This window comes from Jaculus jaculus, chromosome 1 (genome assembly GCF_020740685.1).
Source record: "Jaculus jaculus isolate mJacJac1 chromosome 1, mJacJac1.mat.Y.cur, whole genome shotgun sequence".
Classification (NCBI taxonomy): Eukaryota; Metazoa; Chordata; class Mammalia; order Rodentia; family Dipodidae; genus Jaculus; species Jaculus jaculus.
Genome location: NC_059102.1, coordinates 177,913,130 through 177,932,205, shown reverse-complemented (window position 1 = coordinate 177,932,205; position 19,076 = coordinate 177,913,130). Strand labels below are relative to the sequence as shown.

Here is a 19,076-nt window from a genome sequence, read left to right as displayed (position 1 = left end):
GCACTGATACTGGTGCCTATCACTTCATACAGAAGGACCAATTGTGGACTACCAATTACATAGCTTCATATGAATACTTAGAACTCTTGAACTCTGACCTTTTCCATTGAATTAAAAAAAGTTTTTTTGTTTATTTTTATTTATTTATTTGAGAGCAACAGAGAGGAGGAGGGAGGGAGAGAGAGAGAATGGGCACACCAGGGCCTCCAGCCACTGCAAACGAGCTCTAGACGCATGCATCTAGCTAACATGGGTCCTGGGGAATCAAGCCTCAAACCAGGGTCCTTCAGCTTCATAGGCAAGCGCTTAACCACTAAGCCATCTCTCCAGCCCTCCACTGAATTTTTAAAAATAATTTAAAAATACTTATCTGAGAGAGAGAAAAAGAGAGAGAGAGAGAGAGAGAGAGAGAGAGAGAGAGAGAGAGAGAAAGAAAGAAAGAAAGAAAGAAAGAAAGAAAGAAAGAAAGAAAAATAGATAGAGAAAGGGAAAACTGGCATGCCAGGGCCTCTAGCCATTGCAAATGAACTCTAGACACATGTACCACCTGGTGCATCTGGCCTTATGTGGGTCCTGGGGAATTGAACCTGTGTCCTTTGGCTTTGCAAGCAAATGCCTTAACTGCTAAGCTATCTTTCCAGTTCATCCATTTATTTTTTTCACTTAAAAATGAAGTTATAAGGCTACAGGGATGGCTTAGCAGTTAAGGTGCTTGCCTGAAAACCAAAGGACCCTGATTATATTCCCTAGTACCCATGTTAGCCAGATACACAAGGGGGCGCACACGTCTGGAGTTCATTTGCAGTGGCTAGAGGCCCTGGTGCGCCCATTCTCTCTCTCTTCCCCCTTTCTCTGTCAAATAAATAAATAAAAATTTAAAATGAACTTATAGCTGGACATGGTGGTGCACATCTTTAATCCTAGCACTCAGGAGGCAGAGGTAGAAAGTTCATCGTGAGTTTAAGGCCACCCTGAGACTACATAGTGAATTACTGGTCAGACTGGACTACAGCGAGACCCCACCTTGAAAAACAAAAACTAAAGAAAAAAAGGTGAATTTATATGCTGTATATTCATTTTCCTTTCAAAGAGATGGTATGATTCAAAAGTCTGAAAATTAACAAATTTATCTGACTGTAAAGAGAATAATAAAACCACTCCTGATTCCTGTAAGAAAAAAGGCCTCACTCACTCCCCGTAAGTCAGGGGTACCTAGCATTTGGCCTTCACACAGAGAAGTCCCCCCATTTTTTTTGAGACAGGGTTTCACTATAGCTCCAGCTGACCTGGAACTCACTCTGTAATCCCAGGTTGGCCTCAAACTCACAAGGATCCTCCTACTTCTGTCTCCCAAGTGCTGGGATTATAGGCCTGCGCCACCACGCCCGGTCTAGTCTCACCTTTTGATCATGTTCTTGGTGTACCAAATGCAAGGGAAAGACTCCTTCAGAATGGTTTTATAATGCCTGTTCAAGTCTCTTCCAGCCAATGAACACCGGTAATTCCCCACAATGACACCATCTGGATTTAACATGGGAACCACCTTGAAGATGAAGATGTCCCTAAGGAGCTGGGCATCTGGGGAGTTGCTAAGGATGAAGTCTAAAAAGCCTTTCATAGTCCAGGAGCCGTTGCTTTCCCCTGGGTGGACTCTGGCGCTCAGGACTACGGCTTTCTTTGCAGCTGCCTCTTGAGGGGTCCTGGATGGGTTGGTGATGGTGAGCAAGTAGACAGTGTTTCCTGCCAGGCTCCTACATAAAGCTCGGAGCTTGCAGAACTTAGACTGGATGGGGTTGTTTGCCACTGAGAAGAGATAGCACTGCAAATCGGTGTAAGTATATGGGTAGAAGTGTGCGAAGAAGCAAGTGTCCTGGTCATGAGCAAACTGAATGGTCCACGTGAGGCAGTAGAAGGGCTGCTGCCCGTCCTCCGTGCTGCTCTTACAGTACTTGATGTCACTGCCTTCTCTCCTCCAGCCAATGTTGTAGGTGGTCGCGTCCACCTGAGAGTACATGAGCGGCTTCATCCCTACGGCATACAGACTCTTGGGTTTCAGCAGGTTGGTGATCGTGAAGCGGTAAGTGACATTTTTCCTGGTGTTCTGAACTCGAAAGTAAAACCACTGAGTGTGTTTGTTCGTGTAGAGGTCAGTTCGCAAGGTGAGTTCATACTCATAGGTGCCTCTGTAATGGGAAGAAACAAAACATTTCTGTAATCTTTGTAACCATATCCCCGAAACAAAAATATGAGAAAACACTGTTTTCTTCCTAAGAATACAATGTATTACAGCAGAGTGGCCTGCTACAGCAAATGTTTACTTCCTAATTTGCCTAGTCTTCCAAGTCACATAGCCAAGTAGCAGAAACCTGTGTGAAGAAAATTTGTTTGGTCTAGAGAGGAAAGCGCTTAAAACTCACTATGCGTAGGCGTGGTGGCACACATCTATAATCTTTGCACCTGGAAGGCTGAATAAAGCAAAAGGACCATGAGTCCCAAGGAGCCTGGGCTACAGTGAGTTAGAGGCCAGCTGCAGTCACATGGGGACCCTACTTCAACCAACCAACCAACCTCACTGCGCATGGCATGTCTGGAACTTCTATTGGTATCCTTCCAATCAAGAGTGCCAGCCAGCAGTTTCTAACCACTGAGCTACACTCTCCTGAACTACACTGCGCGGGGCATAAGTGGTGCACGTGCGTGTGTGCGGAAGTGGTATATGTGTGTGTATGTGTACGAGCTGGAATTACAGATGGCTGCCATGCCCACCAGGCATTTACATGAGTGCTGGGGGCTCTGAGCTCCAGCCCTCACGCCTCCACGGCTTTCCGCACTGAGTCATCTCCCTGGCCCACAAGCACTCTTAGTTTCTGAAATCATTCCTCCTTATCATCCTTTGGGAAACTCCTTGTTACTCACACTTTGACAGCTTTTTGCAGATTTCCACTCTCAAATCTTGATTCAAACAGCAGAGTATTATCTTCTGGTCCTTGCAAGGTGACAGCAAGTTCTTTGATAATTCCTCGTTTTCCTCCCACTCTGGAACTGGTGAAATAGGAACCTTCAGTGGGCACTACAGGTAAGAAAGATACCATTAGGCCAGATAATCTATTCACTTAGCAAGTATTTATGAGTTCCGTCAGTAACAATGAGTATGCAACTTCAGTTTCCCTGAGAGGTTTTCTTTTCTTTTCTTTTCTTTTTTAGGTAGGGTTTCATTCTAGTCCAGGCTGACCTGGAATTCACAATGTAGTCTCAGGGTGGTCTCAACCTTATGGTGATCCTCCTACCTCTGCCTCCAGAGTGCTGGGATTAAATGTTGGGATTCAAGGTCTGTGTCGCCATTCTTGGCCCCTTAGAGACTTAACTTTCAACAATGCATTACTTTTTCTTTATATAATTTGCTTATTTATTTACAAGGAGGGGGGGGAAGAGAATATGAATATGGGTGTGACAGGACCTCCAGCCACTGCAAATGAACTCCACATACATGCGCCACCTTGTATATCTGGTTTTACATGGGTACTGAGGAATTGAACCCAGGTTGTTAGGCTTTGCAGGACAAGCGCCTTAAATGCTGAGTCACCTCTCCAACCCCAATGCATTACTTTTTTAAGACTTTTTTTTTTTTTTTTTTTTTAGGTAGGGTCTCACTCTAGCCCAGGCTGAGCTGGAATCAGAAATAATGGTATACCAACTACTCCCTATGGAGGATCTGCAAACATATGCAACCTTATTCTACAAACTAAAATGGGACTTATTACTTTTTGTTTTTTTTCAAGGCAGAGTCTCACTCTAGCCCAGGCTGACCTGAAATTCAGTCTGTAGTCTCAAACTCAATAATCCTCCTACCTCTACCTCCCGAATTCTGGGATTAAAGGCATGTGCCACCATGACTACCTTCTTTTGCTTCTCTCTCTCTCTTTTTTTTTTATAATTTTTATTTATTTATTTATTTGAGAGCGTCAGACACAGAGAGAAAGACAGATAGCGGGAGAGAGAGAGAATGGGCGCGCCAGGGCTTTCAGCCTCTGCAAACGAACTCCAGATGCGTGCACCCCCTTGTGCATCTGGCCAACGTGGGACCTGGGGAACCGAGCCTCGAACTGGGGTCCTTAGGCTTCACAGGCAAGCGCTTAACCACTAAGCCATCTCTCCAGCCCCTCTCTCTTTTTAATCATTTTTATTTATTTGCAAACAGAGAGGTATAAAGAGAGACAGAGAGAAAGGATGCACCAGGGCCTCTAGATGCTGCAAATAACTTTCAGATGCATGTGCCACTTGTGCATCTGATTACCTGGGTTGGGGGAACCCAACTCAGGTCATTAGGCTTTGCAGGCAAATGCCTTAATTGCTGAGCCATTTCTTCAACTGTCTCTCACTTTTTTTTTTTTTTTTTTTTGGTTTTTCGAGGTAGGGTCTCACTCTGGCTCAGGCTGACCTGGAATTCACTACGTAGTCTCAGGGTGGCCTTGAACTCACAGCGATCCTCCTACCTCTGCCTCCTGAGTGCTGGGATTTTCTCTATCTGCCTCTTTCTCTCTCTCAAGAAAATAAATAAACAAATGGTAACACAAGTCTATTTCATTATGGTGGCACTTCTGTCAGTGTCTCCCAGACCTTCTGTGAGGTGGAGGCAAGTAGACAAATTACTTCACTTTATTTACTTCATCACGTTTCACCTTTCCACCCCATAATTATTAACATGAAGACAGTGTACAGTTAAGACAACTAGGAGTGAAATAGGAGCCACATCACACTTCATTCAGGTCTCTGCCACCATTGGCTCATTGTTTTCTAATTGTAAAAATATAAAAATTATGCAGGAATTCTTTCCTGTTTATTTATTTTCTTTTCTTTTATAATTTTAGAAAGAGACAGAGAGAGAGAGAGAGAGAGAACTGGCATGCCAGGGTCTCAGCCACTGCAATCTAACACCAGACACTTGCGCCACCTAGTGGGCATATGTGACCTTATGCTTGCCTCACCTTTTGTGCATCTGGCTTATGTGGGATCTGGAGAATTGAACATGGTCCCTTAGGCTTCACAGCGAAGTGCCTTAATTGCTAAACCATCTCTCCAGCCTTTTTTTGTTTTCTTTGAGGTAGGGTCTCACTCTGGTCCAGGCTAACCTGGAATTCGCTATGTAGCCTCAGGGTGGCCTTGAATTCATGGTGATCCTCCTACCTCTGTCTCCTGAGTACTGAGATTAAAAGCATGCACCACCATGCCCAGCTGTTTCTTTCTATTTTAAAATATTTTTATTTATTTGAGAGACAGAGAAGCAGACAGAGTAAGTTTGGGTACACCAGGGTTTCCTGCCATCACAAACGAACTCCAGATGTACCATTTAGTGCATCTGGCTTTATGTGGGTACTCAGGAACTGAACTAACATCTTTAGGCTTTGCAGGCAGGCCTCTTTATTTCTGAGCCATCTCTCCAGCACCTCCTCCTGTTTCTTGGTTCATACTAAATGTTCTTGGTTCTACTAAAATGTTTTTTTTTCCCTAAAACTTTTTTATTTATTTATTTGAGGATGGGAGGGAGGGAGGGAGGGAGGGAAAACTCTCTAAATGAACAACTCCAGATGCATGTGCCACCTTGTGCATCTGGCTTTACATTAGTACTGGGGAATCAAATCCTGGCCATCAGGCTTTGTAAACAAGTGCCTTTAACTTCTGAACCATCTCTCCAGTCTAAGAGTCCAAGATCTCCTTTCTGACTATCATTAAGCAGCTTGGTTTTGAAATTGAGAATTTTTCTTGCGATTTTTTAAACAAGTATTTGTTATATGCACGTACACACACATACACACACACATGGATAGGCACTCCAGGACCTCTTGCTGCTGCAAATGAATGCCAGATGCTTGTGTTACTTTTTGCCTCTGGCTTATGTGAGTGGTTTAGGGATTGAACCCAAGCTGGCAGTCTTTGTAAGCAAGCACCTTTAAATGCTGAGCCCAGTCCCCTTGGTATCCCCCTGCCCACTTTTTAATGTAGTATCTTGCTCTTGCCCAGGGTGACCTGGAATTAGAACTAAATATTTTTCAGGTTGACCTTAAACTCATACCATCCTCCCTAGTGCTGGGATTAAAGGCGTGCACCACCATGCTCAGCTTGCTGTTTCGTTGATTCAGCATTTGCCAATTGCAGAGAACTTTTTTTTTTTTTTTTTTGAGATAGCCTCACTAACCTAGGTTGGGCTCAATTTAAGATCCTCCTGCCTGAGACTCCTAAATTCAACATAAAAGCAATTGTAGGTGTGGGTCATCATGTTTGTGTGGAATCTAGACAATTTTTTATCAAATGTACAAGTTTCTACTGTTTTCCCTCCAGCCTGTGATTTGTCTTTTATTTATATAGATACATTTTATTTATATTTTAAAATTCATTCTGTAGTCCAGGCTGGCCTCAGACCTATGGCAATCCTCCTATCTCAGCCTCTATGCCCAGCTTTCACCCTAATTTTTTTAATTTATTTATTTTGAGGTAGGGTGTCACTCTAACTCAGGCTGACCTGGCATGCTGTGGTCCCAGGCTGGCCTCCAACTCATAGCAATCCTACCTTTGGCCTCCCAAATGCTGGGATTAAAGGCATGTTCTACCATGCCCAGTGCATCCTCATTTTTCTTTCTTTCTTTTTTCTTTTTTCCTTCTCTGAGGTAAGGTTTCACTCTAGCCCAGGCTGACCTGGAATTCACTATGTAGTCTCAGGGTGGCCTGAACTCACGGTGATCCTCCTACCTCTGCCTCCTGAGTGCTGTATGTAAAGTTTCTTCTTTCTTTCCTTCGTCTTCCTCTCCTCTGTTTCTGTCTTGGTTTTGAGATCGGGTTTCACTGAAGCACAGGCTGACTTGGGATTCACTATGTAGTCTCAGGATGGCTTCAAATTCACAGTGATCCTCCTACCTCAGCCTCTGAGTGCTGGGATTAAAGGTGTATGCCACCACGCCTGGCTTATTTATTTATTAATTATTGTTATAATTTTTTTTTTGGTAATTCTGAGGTAGGGTATTCCTTAATACTGAACCAGGAAACAATTCAATCTTAGCCTTCATGAACCTTCTTGTAGATAGCTTAAAGCCTAAAAATAGGTACAAGCCAAGGTTTATCCCAGGCTTGTTTATTTTTCTGAATATACTCATTAACTTGAATTAAAACAAAAACTTGGGAGAGAGGCATTTAGAGGAGAGAGAGGCTCTTAGGGGAGACGCAGATGGCGTCCAGCGTGGAGCATCTGGGAGAACCAATCGGTGGGGGATGTCGCCCTGGGGTACTTCCCGGGGTGTAGCCTTGGGACGCTTTCCCACGTCCTTCGCTTGCCCAGCGCTTGGGGCGGCGGGGACCTGCCCTGCCCGCCAACCGTGGATGTGGATGCGGGGCACCCGAGGCTTCTGGGGGGCGGGTCCTCCGTGACAGCGGTGCCGAAGCTCTCCAAGGGGTCTCGGCTCGCCCTCGGGGCCTACGGTCCCCTGGAGTGTGGGTTTCCTTCCAGGCCGCTTCCGGGAATGAGAGGGTTTTGGCTGTGTGTGTTCAGTGCCAAGGGTGACGGGACGCTTGACATTTGCTTGACTTGGGCATACTGTACATCTCACAGATTTTTTTTTTCTTTTTACGTAGGCATTGCTTTTGAGCACGTTTCACAAACCAGCCCACCATTCTATCCACCCAGGTGGTGGCCACATGTCCTAGACCACCAGTACTGTGTCTACCGCCGAGAAGAATCTTGCCTCTTCAGCTCCTACAGCTGTACTCTGTCATGTGGGCGCTTGTGACTAGTCTCTGTAAAAATTTTTTAATTGTTTCCAGTACTCGGGAGGCAGAGGCAGAGAATCACTCTGAGTTTGATGCCAGCCTGAGACTACATAGTGAGTTTCAGGTCAGCCTGGGCTACAGCGAGACCCTACCTTGACAAACCAAACCAAACCAAACCAAACAAAAACCCTAAAAAACCTTAGAGCTTTATATTTAAACACTTAATAGACTATGAAGATTTTGTTGCGTGTGTGTGTGTGTGTGAACTATGTTTTGTGTGGCATGTCATATACCTGTGTGCAGGTGCATGGCCGCAAGACTGTGCGTGTGGAGGTGAGGGACGGAGGGAGGGAGAGAGAATGGGCATTCCAGGGCCTTTAGCTACTGCAAACAAAATCCAGATGCATGTGCCACTTTGTGCATCTGGCTTTATGTGGTACTGGGGAATCAAACCCAGGTTGTTAGGCTTTGCAGGCAAAGCACCTTAACTACTGAGCCATCTCTCCAGCCCTGGGAACTCCCATTTTTTTGGTTACTGAGCCCCAGAGATACTCTACAAATTGGGGTTACAGATGTGTGTTACCATACCAACCTTTGTTTTTTCTTAGGGAGTATAGGCACATGTCAGCAAGTCTAGCTATTGTTGAATGTGATTTTGTTGTCAGAACATGTACTCTATAATTACTATTATTATTTTTTGTTTTCTGAGGTAGGGTCTCACTTTAGCCCAATCTGGCCTGGAATTCACTATGTAGTCTCAAGCTGGCCTTGGACTTCTTCTGGCGATCCTCCTACCTCTGCATGCTCCACCATGTCCAGCGTATTCTTTTTTTTTGGTGTTTTGGCTTTTTGAGGTAGGTAGGGTCTCACTCTAGTCCAGGCTGACCTGGAATTCACTATGTAGCTTCAGGGTGGCCTCCAACTCATGGCTGTCCTCCTACCTCTGCCTGGCTTCTCTTTTTTTTTTCTTTTCACAATTTTTATTAACATTTTCCATGATTATAAAAAAATATCTGCCGGGCGTGGTGGCGCACGCCTTTAATCCCAGCACTTGGGAGGCAGAGGTAGGAGGATCGCTGTGAGTTTAAGGCCACCCTGAGACTCCATAGTGAATTCCAGGTCAGCCTGGGCTAGAATGAGACCCTACCTTGAAAAACCAAAAAAAAAAAAAAAAAAGGAAAAAGTAAAAAAATATCTCATGGTAATACCCTCCCTCCCCCCCACCACACTTTCCCCTTTGAAATTCCATTCTCCATCATATTACCTCCCCATCACAATCATTGTACTTACATATATACAATACCAACCTATTAAGTACCCTCCTCCCTTCCTTTCTCTGCCCTTCATATCTCCTTTTTAACTTACTGGCCTCTGCTACTAAGTATTTTCCTTCTCACGCAGACTGGCTTCTCATTATTAAATACTATTGGAAACTGAAGGTTGATTGGTATAACTAACAGTATTCCCATTCAGGTTGGTCTGGAAAAGACAACTATTCATCATTAAAATGAATTTAAAAAAATTTTTATACTATGCACAGGTTGGGTGTGGTGGTGCATACCTTTAATCCTAGCACTTGGGAGGAGAGGTAGGAGGATCATCATGAGTTTGAGGGCAGCCTGAGACTACATAATGAATTCCAGGTCAGCCTGGACTAGAGTGAAAAAAAAAACTGCTTATATTATACACAGTAGGTTTATCATAATTTTGTCATGATTAATTACTCACTTCAGTGCAACGACAATACCTGAATCTAACTGATAGACAACCGTGCCTTGTTCTTCTCCTACAATTTCTGGTATCTTTTCATTTCCAGTAGGTTGATAGAAATATTCTGGTTGAGGTGGAACCCACTCTGAAAGAGGATATTTAAAAAGGACAAAATAAGAAATACAAAAGGCATGATTAGAGTGGACATAAAATGATACACAAATAGTGAAACTGGTTGAATCAAACCAAATTCTCACCCGTGTTTCAAGCTTGTTAGTACCTGACAGCGCCATGCTTCTTTCACAGACTCTGAGGAGACACTAGCCAAAAGTCCAGGAGGAGGAAGGACAGCAGAGGCAGAGCACTTGCCTCGCCTCACCTCCATAAAGCCCTGGCTTGTCTCAGCACTAAAAACGGGTAAACAGTGAAATCGTAAGCTTTAACTAGAAGACTTGCAAATTGGCCAGAAGGGTTGTTGTAGCTGCAACAGCGCTGCAAAATCTGACCCTGTGTTTTCTGACCTAAGGGAAATGCAGTCAGGTATGTGTGCTTCTTATTCTGACAGAGGAACAAGTCTACCTTTTGTTTCAGAGGAAATAAGGCTTTTTCTTTTCTTTGTTAAACATTCATTTGAAAGAGAGAGAATGGCGCATCTGGGCCTTCAGCCACTGCAAATAAATTCCAGATGCATGTAACACCTCGTGCATCTGGCTTACGTGGATCCTGGAGAATCGAACCTGGGTCCTTTGGCTTTGCTGGAAAGTGCTTTAACTTCTAAGCCATTTTTCCAGCCCCCCAAAAAGGCTTTTTATTTTATTTCTATTTTGGTTTTTCGAGGTGGGGCCTTACTCTAGCCCAGGCACACCTGGAACTAACTTTGTAAGGCCCAGACAGGCCTCAAACTCATAGTGATACTCCTACCTCTGTCTCCTGAGTGTTGGGATACGCCACCATGCCCAGCTTTTTTTGTTTGTTTGTTTATTTTATTTATTTATTTGAGCACAACAGACAGAGAGAGAAAGAGGCAGAGAGAGAGAGAGAGAGAGAGAGAGAGAGAGAGAGAGAGAGGGAGAAAATGGGCATGCCAGGGCTTCCAGCCACTGCAAACGAACTCCAGATGCGTGTGCCCCTTTGTGCATCTGGCTAACAAGGGTCCTGGGGAATTGAGCCTCAAACCGGGGTCCTTAGGCTTCACAGGCAAGTGCTTAACCGCTAAGCCATCTCTCCAGCCCTTTTTTTTTTAAAAAAAATAAATTTATTACTAATTTATTTCAAAGAGAGAGAGAAAGAAAGAGAGAGAAAGTGAGAATGGTACATCAGGGCCTCTAGCCACTGCAAACAAACTCCAGATGCATGTGCCACCTTGTGCATCTGGCTTTATGTGGGTCCTGGGGAATCAAACCTGGGTCTTTTGGCTTTGCAGGCAAGTGCCTTAACTGCTAAGCCATCTTTCCAGCCCCACCCACTTTTAAAAATAATTATTAAATTATTACATTTACTCAGGGAAGTATGGAACAAAGGGAAGGGAAAATGGATACACCCAAGAGATCTGAGAACCCATGTGGGAAGTGAGCATAAGCCTGAACCATGAAAAAGGATTTAGAGAGGAAAGAGAAGAAAACGCAGAGAGCCCCTGCAGTGTGGAGGTCAGGAGGGTAGAGAGCTCGTGTGGGAGTAGGAGGCAGGGGTCTCCCCTCCTCTTAGCCCAGCCAGGTGAGATGGAAGCTTGCCAGGAAAGGAGAGAATGAGAATGGGCACGCTAGGGCCTGCAACCACTGCAAATGAACTCCCGACTCATGTGCCTCCTTAGGCATCTGGCTTATGTGGGTACTCAGCAATTAAACTTGGTCCTTAGGCTTCATAGGCCAGCACCTTAACCACTAAGCTACCTTTCCAGCTCCCATGGGCAACTTATTAATGCTATTTAAAAAATATTTATGGAGATAAAAATAAATAAATATGGAGAGATGGCTTAGCGGTTAAGCGCTTGCCTGTGAAGCCTGAGGACCCCAGTTCGAGGCTCGGTTCCCCCACGTTAGCCAGATGCACAAGGGGGCACACACGTCTGGAGTTCGTTTGCAGTGGCTGGAGGCCCTGGCAGGCCCATTCTCTCTCTCTCCCTCTATCTGTCTTTCTCTCTGTCTGTCGCTCTCAAATAAATAAATAAAAAATGAACAACAAAAACAAGGAAAATTTTAAAAATATTCTATTAGCCAGGAGTGATGGCACAGGCCTTTATTCCCAGGACTTGGGAGGCAGAGGTAAGTGGATTGCTATGAGTTTGAGGTTGTCCTGAGGCTACATAGTGAATTCCAGATCAGCTGAGTTAGAGTGAGACCCTACCTCGAAAACCCTAAAATAAAATAAAATAAAATACAGTTGGGAGGGAGTTGCTGAAGAGATGGCTTAGAAGTGAAGGTACTTACCTGTGAAGATTAAAGATCCAGGTTCGGGGCTGGAGAGATGGCTTAGCGGTTAAGTGCTTGCCTGTGAAGCCTAAGGACCCCAGTTCGAGGCTCAATTCCCCAGGACGCATGTTAGCCAGATGCACAAGGGGGCGCACACGTCTGGAGTTTGTTTGCAATGGCTGGAGGCCCTGGCGCGCCCATACTCTCTCTGCCTCTTTCTCTTGCTGTCTGTCACTCTCAAATTTAAAAATTTTAAAGATCCAGGTTCAATTCACTGGTACCCATGTAAGCAAGATGCACAGGGTGGTGCCTGCATCTGGAGTTCGTCTGCAGTGGCCAGAGGCCCCATCATGCCCATGCTCACTCTCTCCCTGGCACCTTCTCTCTCAAATGAAACATTTTATTTTATTTTAATCCAAGCAGGCAGAGGTAGGAGTATTACTGTGAATTCAAGGCCAGCCTGAAACTACGAAATGAGTTCAAGTTCAGCTTGGGCTAGAATAAGACTCCCTAAAAAACAAAAACAAAAAACAAAACAAAAAAAAAACCTGTTGGAAGCTCATAATATAGTTAAAAACAGTAAATACTATCTCTGGCAATATGGACTTCATCACTTATATTAAATCTGGTAAAAATACAACTCAACCAAGTATATCAATACTGAGAAAAATAATCTAGAAAACAGATTTATGTAGTTATACATTTTGGCTTCTAGGAAGGTATCCTCCCATTCTTAAAAATGAGCATTTAGAAGACAGCAAACTTCAAGGCTTTTGAGACTCGTGATAAGTGAAATTTATCAATATTCTGCTTAATTTTATCTTATGTAATTTTTAAAATTATAATAAACTTATAGTAAACCTCAAAAAAAAAATATGAGCATTTTCTAGGTGTGGTGGTGCACACCTTTTAATCCCAGCCCTCAGGAGGCAGAGGTAGGAGGATCACTGTGAGTTCGAGGCCACCCTTAGACTACACAGTAAATTCCAGGTCAGCCTGGGCTAGAGTAAGACCCTACCTCCAAAAACAACAACAAAAAAAGAGCTTTCTAGGTTAGGCCGTAGGGAGTTAATAAATACCAACTCTGTCTTTCCTATAAGAAAATTGCAAGGCTATAACATAAGTCACATTACCAATGTGATGAATGTTTTCCTTGATGACCTCACATTCTATTGGCCATCTTGGAGGCTGCAGTGGCCCTTTGCTAGAGAGAAAGGAAAAGAGCTCTCGGGGTTCTCGAAGACGTGGGTTGACTTCATTCAGTTCATTATAAAGAAGCTGCTTGCTTCTAAGAAGTGGTGAACTCCACGGAAGTGAGACTGTCAGAGGAAAAAGGAAAAGCCTGAGCAATAACTTTTCTGCTTTTGGAGTTTTACTGCTTGTCTGTCCCAGCTAAGTAACTGTAAGCATTGTATTCAAGTACATACATCTCAAGTAAATTTGCAATGGCTAAGAGGTCCTGGCACATCTGTACCCTCCACTACTCCCTCCCTTTTTAAGCTTGCTGAAGAGATAGCTTAGCAGTTAAAGCATTTGCCTGCAAAGCCAAAGGACCCACGTTTGATTCCCCAGAACCCACATAAGCCAGATGTACAAGGTGACGTATGCATCTGGAGTTCATTTGCAGCAGCTGGATGCCCTGGTGTGCCCATTTATTCTGTCTCTCTCCTCTCCTCCCTCCTTCCCTCTTTCATTCTCTCTCTCAAATAAATAAAGTTTAAGAAAAGTTAAATAAAAAAAGAATTTTGGGCTGGAGAGATGGATTAGTTGTTAAGGCATTTGCCTGTAAAGCCAAAGGACCCAGGTTCGATTCCCTAGAACCCACATAAGCCAGATGCACAAGGTGGTATATGCATCTGGAGTTCGTTTGCAGTTGCTGGATGCCCTGGTGTGCCCATTCTCTTTTCCTCCCTCAGCTTCCTCTTTTTCTCTCAAATAAATTTTAGGAAAAGTTTAAAAAAAATATTTTTAGGCTGGAGAGATGGCTTAGTGGTTAAGGTGCATGCCTGAAAAGCCAAATGATGCAGGTTCGATTCCCCCAAGACCTATGTAAACCAGATGCACAAGGTGGTGCATGCGTCTGGAGTTCATTTGCAGTGGCTAGAGGCCCTGGCATGTCTATTCTCTCTCTCCCTGCCTCTCTCTTTCTTTCTTCTCTCAAATAAATAAAAATAAAAATATTAAAAAATGTATTTTCACTGTGTGTGGTGGCACATGCCTTTAATCCCAACATTTGGGAGGCAGAGGTAGGAGGAGCACCATGAATTCAAGGCCACCCTGAGACTACACAGTAAATTCCAAGTCAGCCTGGGCTTAAGTGAAAAAAAAAAAAAAAAAAAAAGCAAGCCAAGAGTAGCCGGGACGTAGCTCAGTCAGTAGAAAGCTTACTTAGCATGCATGAAGCTCTGGCTTCAATGCCATAATCCTGGAGTTAGGGGCAGGAGGATCATTAGTTCAAGATCAACCTGTCTCACATTAGGCCATGTTCTCTTGAATTCCTGGAGTTGCCAAAACAGTAAGGTTGGGGCATGGGGATTGTCACATACACTCATTATTACTCACATAGAAGTTTCTCCTTTTCCAGAGTACTGGAAATCAAATCATCTCTTTCCCCAAAAGAGCCACTCAACATGCGCCGAGGACTGTTCTTCCCAACACGCTGATGAGCAGCAGCGTTTGGCAGAGCGCCTCTGTGAGCTAAGAATACATGGCTTCGTGTAAGTTGGTTGCAGGCTGGCTCAACACCTCTCATGCTGAAGTCAGTGCTAGAACCCCAAGTGCCCAAACCACCGCTGCTTTTACCAGCACCCTCCATCACAGGCCTTTACAATGAGTATGGCCCATTTTTCAGACAGCTCTCACATTCTAGTTTATGTGAGTTGAGAATAATTCTCCCCACCTGACAACAGAGGAAACAAGAGTGAAGGGGAGGCTTGGGAAACACCACAGTGTAGTGGAGTGAGGAAGGGCTTGAAGGCAGAAAGACCCAGTGCAGTAGGAGCAGCCTGAGTGAGGGCAACCAGAGTGGGAGCAGGACACAGGCTACTAACGCCAAAGCCGCTGCGTTCTGAGGGCACTTAAATCTGGCAAGCTGCAAGTTGAGTTGTCAAGAAATGAGCGATTACTTAGATACGCACTTGTAAAGGCGTGGTGGCGCACGCCTTTCATCACAGCGTTTGGGAGGCAGAGGTAGGAGGATCACTGTGAGTTTGAGGCTACCTGAGACTACATAGTGGATTCCAGTCAGCCTGGGCTAGAGCAACACCCTACCTCAGAAAAAGGAACAAAAACATTCTTTCTCTATATCTGCCTCTTTTTCTCTCTGTCTCAAATAAATAAATAAAACATTTATTTAAAAAAATAAATAGGGCTGGAGAGATGGCTTAGCGATTAAGCGCTTGCCTGTGAAGCCTAAGGACCCCGGTTCAAGGCTCGGTTCCCCAGGTCCCACGTTAGCCAGATGCACAAGGGGGCGTACGCATCTGGAGTTCGTTTGCAGAGGCTGGAAGCCCTGGCATGCCCATTCTCTCTCTCTCCCTCTATCTGTCTTTCTCTCTGTGTGTCTGTCTCTCTCAAATAAATAAATAAATAAAAAATTAAAAAAAAATAATAAATAAATAAAAGGGCTGGGGAAATGGCTTAGCAGTTAAGGCGTTTGCCTATGACGCTTAAGGACCACGGTTCTACTCCAGATGCACAAGGGGGCACACGTGTCTGGAGTTCATTTGCAGTAGCTGGAGGCCCTGGCACACCCACTCTCTCCTTCTCTCTATCTGTCTCTTTCTCTCTCTCTCTCTTAAATAAATAAATAAAACATTTGTTTAAAAAACCAAAAAACAACCCCCCCCCAAAAAAACAAGGTTGCTAGAATTAAAAATTAACATTAAGCTAGCCATAGTAGGGAGGCAAAGTCAACAGAATTACAAGTTTGAAGCCAGCTGGGCTGCAAGACTTTGTCTCAAAAAGCCAGGTTCAGGCCAGGCATGGTGGCACACGTCTTTAATCCCAGCACTCGGGAGGCAGAAGGAGGATCGGCATGAGTTCGAGGCCACCCTGAGACTCCATAGTGAATTCCAGGTCAGCCTGGGCTAGAGTGAGACCCTACCTCGGAAAACAAAGCAAGAGAACTAGAGCCACCATCCACAGCCTCCCCTCCACCACAGCCAGTGCAAGCGCCAGAGACCTGGGGAAGGGAGCTCACAGCACGCTGCACCAGCGACCACAGCAGTGACCCAGTGACCCAAACAGCCGACTTGAACCCACAGCACACCAAAGAGGGACACAAGCAGGAGCGCCACATAACTGAGACCAAAATCATCCCAAAAGGTAACTGGGATTAAGGTAACAGGTCAGTACCCACCAAATAAGCCTGGTATATAGGCCTGAACTGGAAGTGCTAATTGCACCTTCCGTATCAGGATAAATTATATGGTAAATCTGATGGATGGTCGGATTTGCCATTCTTTTTTTTTTTTAAATTTTTATTAGCATTTTCCATGATTATAAAAAAAAAATCCCATGTTAATTCCCTCCCCCCCCCCCACTTTCTCCTTTGAAATTCCATTCAGATTTGCCATTCTTAAATAAGCTATATTTTGGGCTTGTTATTTGTTGCTTCCTGAATTATACTGGCTTTGTTTCCTCTTCTGTTGTTCATTAGGGAAGGGTCTCACTTGGACACAGCTGACTTGGAACCCTCAACAGACTAGAAATCTTAATCTCCTAGTTGACAGGATTAAGGGTGTGGGGCAACACACACCCTAAGGGACTGTGACTTTGTTTAGAGGATCTGGTTGTCATAATACCTACTCTTGTATAAATTGTTCATTGAATATGTACATTGTTTAGTTACATTTTAGAATCTGCCTGTATTTGTTCCACTCAGCCTACTTGAATACTCTCATAGCAGGCAAATCCAACACCTAGGGTCACTTTTGTTGGTACTTGAGAGTCTTAAGAGCCACACCTAGCACCTTAAGCTCCTACCCTAAAGATAGATAACATCAGATTGATTGATACATCTAATAATACTGTAGAAACTAGAAAATCCAATCATTAAATTAATCCAAGTTGCAAAAGTATATACATTATAACACAAGAAACACCAAAAGTCAAGACAATATAAATTCACCAAAAAGTATTAATGAATCAGAAATGACCTCCAGTGAGAATGAGTTAGAGGAAATGCCTGAGAAAGATTTCAAAAGAATAATTATAAATATGCTCAAAGAAGTCAAAGAAGAAAACAAAGGAATGAAAGAGGAAGTCAAAGAAATCAAAGAAGACACAGGAAACAATTTAATAAAATAAAGAGGTCAATACAAGACATAAATAAGGAAATAGAAATAATAAAGAAAAACAAGTCAGGAATGACTAGTAATGAAGAATACAGTCAATGAAATAAAAAGCTTTGTAGAAAATCTCACCAGTAGAATGGATGAAAGAGAGGGCAGAATATCTAAACTAGAAGACCAGGTGGCAGACCTAATACAGTCCAGCAAAGAGAAAGACAAACTAATAGAAAAGTATGAATGGGAATTTCAAGATATTCGGGACACTATGCAAAGTCCAAACATAAGAATTCAGGGCATAGAAGAAGGAGAAGAATTTCACTCCAAAGGCATAGTAGGTGTTTTTAAATCATAGAAAAAAGACTTTCCCCAAATTGGGAAAGAGGTACCAATGCAGAGACAGGAAGCCTTTAGAACACCAAGCAGACAAAACCTAGAAAGAACCTCTCCTCGCCATATTATAGTTAAACTACCAAACATACAAACCAAAGAAAATATATTGAAAGCAGTTAGAGAGAAAAATCAAGTTACATACAAAGGCAAGCCCATCAGGATCACAGCACATTACTCAACACAAACTTTAAAAGCCAGAAGGGCTTGAAGTAATGTATTCCAAGTTCTGAAAGATAATAACTGTCAACCAAGGTTACTTTATCCTGCAAAACTATCCATTCAAATAGACAGAGAAATAAGGACATTCCACAACAAAAGCAGGCTAAAAGAATATTTGAAGACAAAACCAGCTCTACAAAAAATACTTGAAAGAATCTTCCATGCTGAAGAGAAAGAAAAGCACACATATAAGGAACCTGGAAGAAAACAAACCATACTCAAATACTAGTTAGTACAAGGGAACAAAGGTAAAACCAGAAGAAGTACAAAAAAATTGGAAAAAATAAATATACATCTTTCAATAATATCTCTTATTATCAATGGCCTTAATGTCCCAACCATAAGACATGGGTTTGCAGACTGGGTTAAACAGCAGGATCCTTCAATTTGTTGCCTTCAAGAAACTCACCTTTCTACAAAGGATGGACACTATCTTAGGGTGAAAGGTTGGAAAACGGTGTTTCAAGCAAATAGGACTAGAAGTATGGAGATCCAAGCAGTTTTCAAAAAACTCCCAACTAAAAAAAGTCTGGGCCCAAATGGATTCACTGGTGAATTTTACCAGACCTTCAGGGAAGAACTAACACTGTTTCTTAAGCTTTTCCACAAAATAGAAAAAGAAGGAGTCCTACCAAACTCTTTCTACAAAGCCAGCATTACCCTGATACCAAAACCAGGCAAAAATAGAACAAAAAAAGAAAATTACAGACCAATCTCCCTCATGAACATAGATCAAAATTCTCAACAAAATATTGGCAAATAGAATACAAGAACATATCAGAAAGATCATTCACCCTGACCAAATAGGCTTTATCCCAGAGATGCAGAGATGGTTCAATATATGCAAATTGATAAATGCAATATATTATATAAATGGACTGAAGGACAAAAATCACATGATCATCTCATTAGATGCAGAAAAAGCTTTGACAAAATCCAACAACCTTTCATGATAAAAGTCCTACAGAGACTGAGAATAGAAGGAACATGTCTCAATATAATAAAGGCTATTTATGACAAGCCTACAGCCAACATATTACTAAATGGGGAAAAAATGGAAGCTTTTCCACTAAAATCAGGAACAAGACAAGGGTGTCTACTGTCCCCACTTTTATTTAATATAGTACTGGAAGTCTTAGCCATAGCAATAAGGCAAGAAACGTACATAAAAGGGATACAAATTGGAAAGGAAGAGATCAAGTTATCATTATTTGCAGATGACATGATTCTATACATAAAGGACCCTAAAGACTCTACCAGCAAGCTGTTAGAGCTGATAAACACCTATAGCCATGTAGCA

At 43.1% G+C, this 19,076-nt stretch overlaps 1 protein-coding gene across 4 annotated transcripts in view; it reads right to left on the bottom strand.

The window, feature by feature from the left end:
• Agbl2 (AGBL carboxypeptidase 2) overlaps positions 1 to 19,076 on the bottom strand; it is a 72,527-nt gene that overhangs the window by 49,310 nt on the left and 4,141 nt on the right. For 2 of the 4 annotated variants that reach the window (XM_045161519.1, XM_045161527.1), the window contains exons 3-6: positions 13,007 to 13,192; positions 9,503 to 9,610; positions 2,917 to 3,070; positions 1,401 to 2,183 (exon numbers count right to left, since the gene is read on the bottom strand). In XM_045161519.1, the coding sequence (XP_045017454.1) occupies positions 1,401 to 2,183; positions 2,917 to 3,070; positions 9,503 to 9,610; positions 13,007 to 13,192 (1,231 nt within the window). Of the gene's footprint in view, positions 1 to 1,400; positions 2,184 to 2,916; positions 3,071 to 9,502; positions 9,611 to 13,006; positions 13,193 to 14,435; positions 14,571 to 19,076 lie in introns of all 4 variants that reach the window. The other 2 variants (XM_045161545.1, XM_045161535.1) reach the window with 2 other exon arrangements.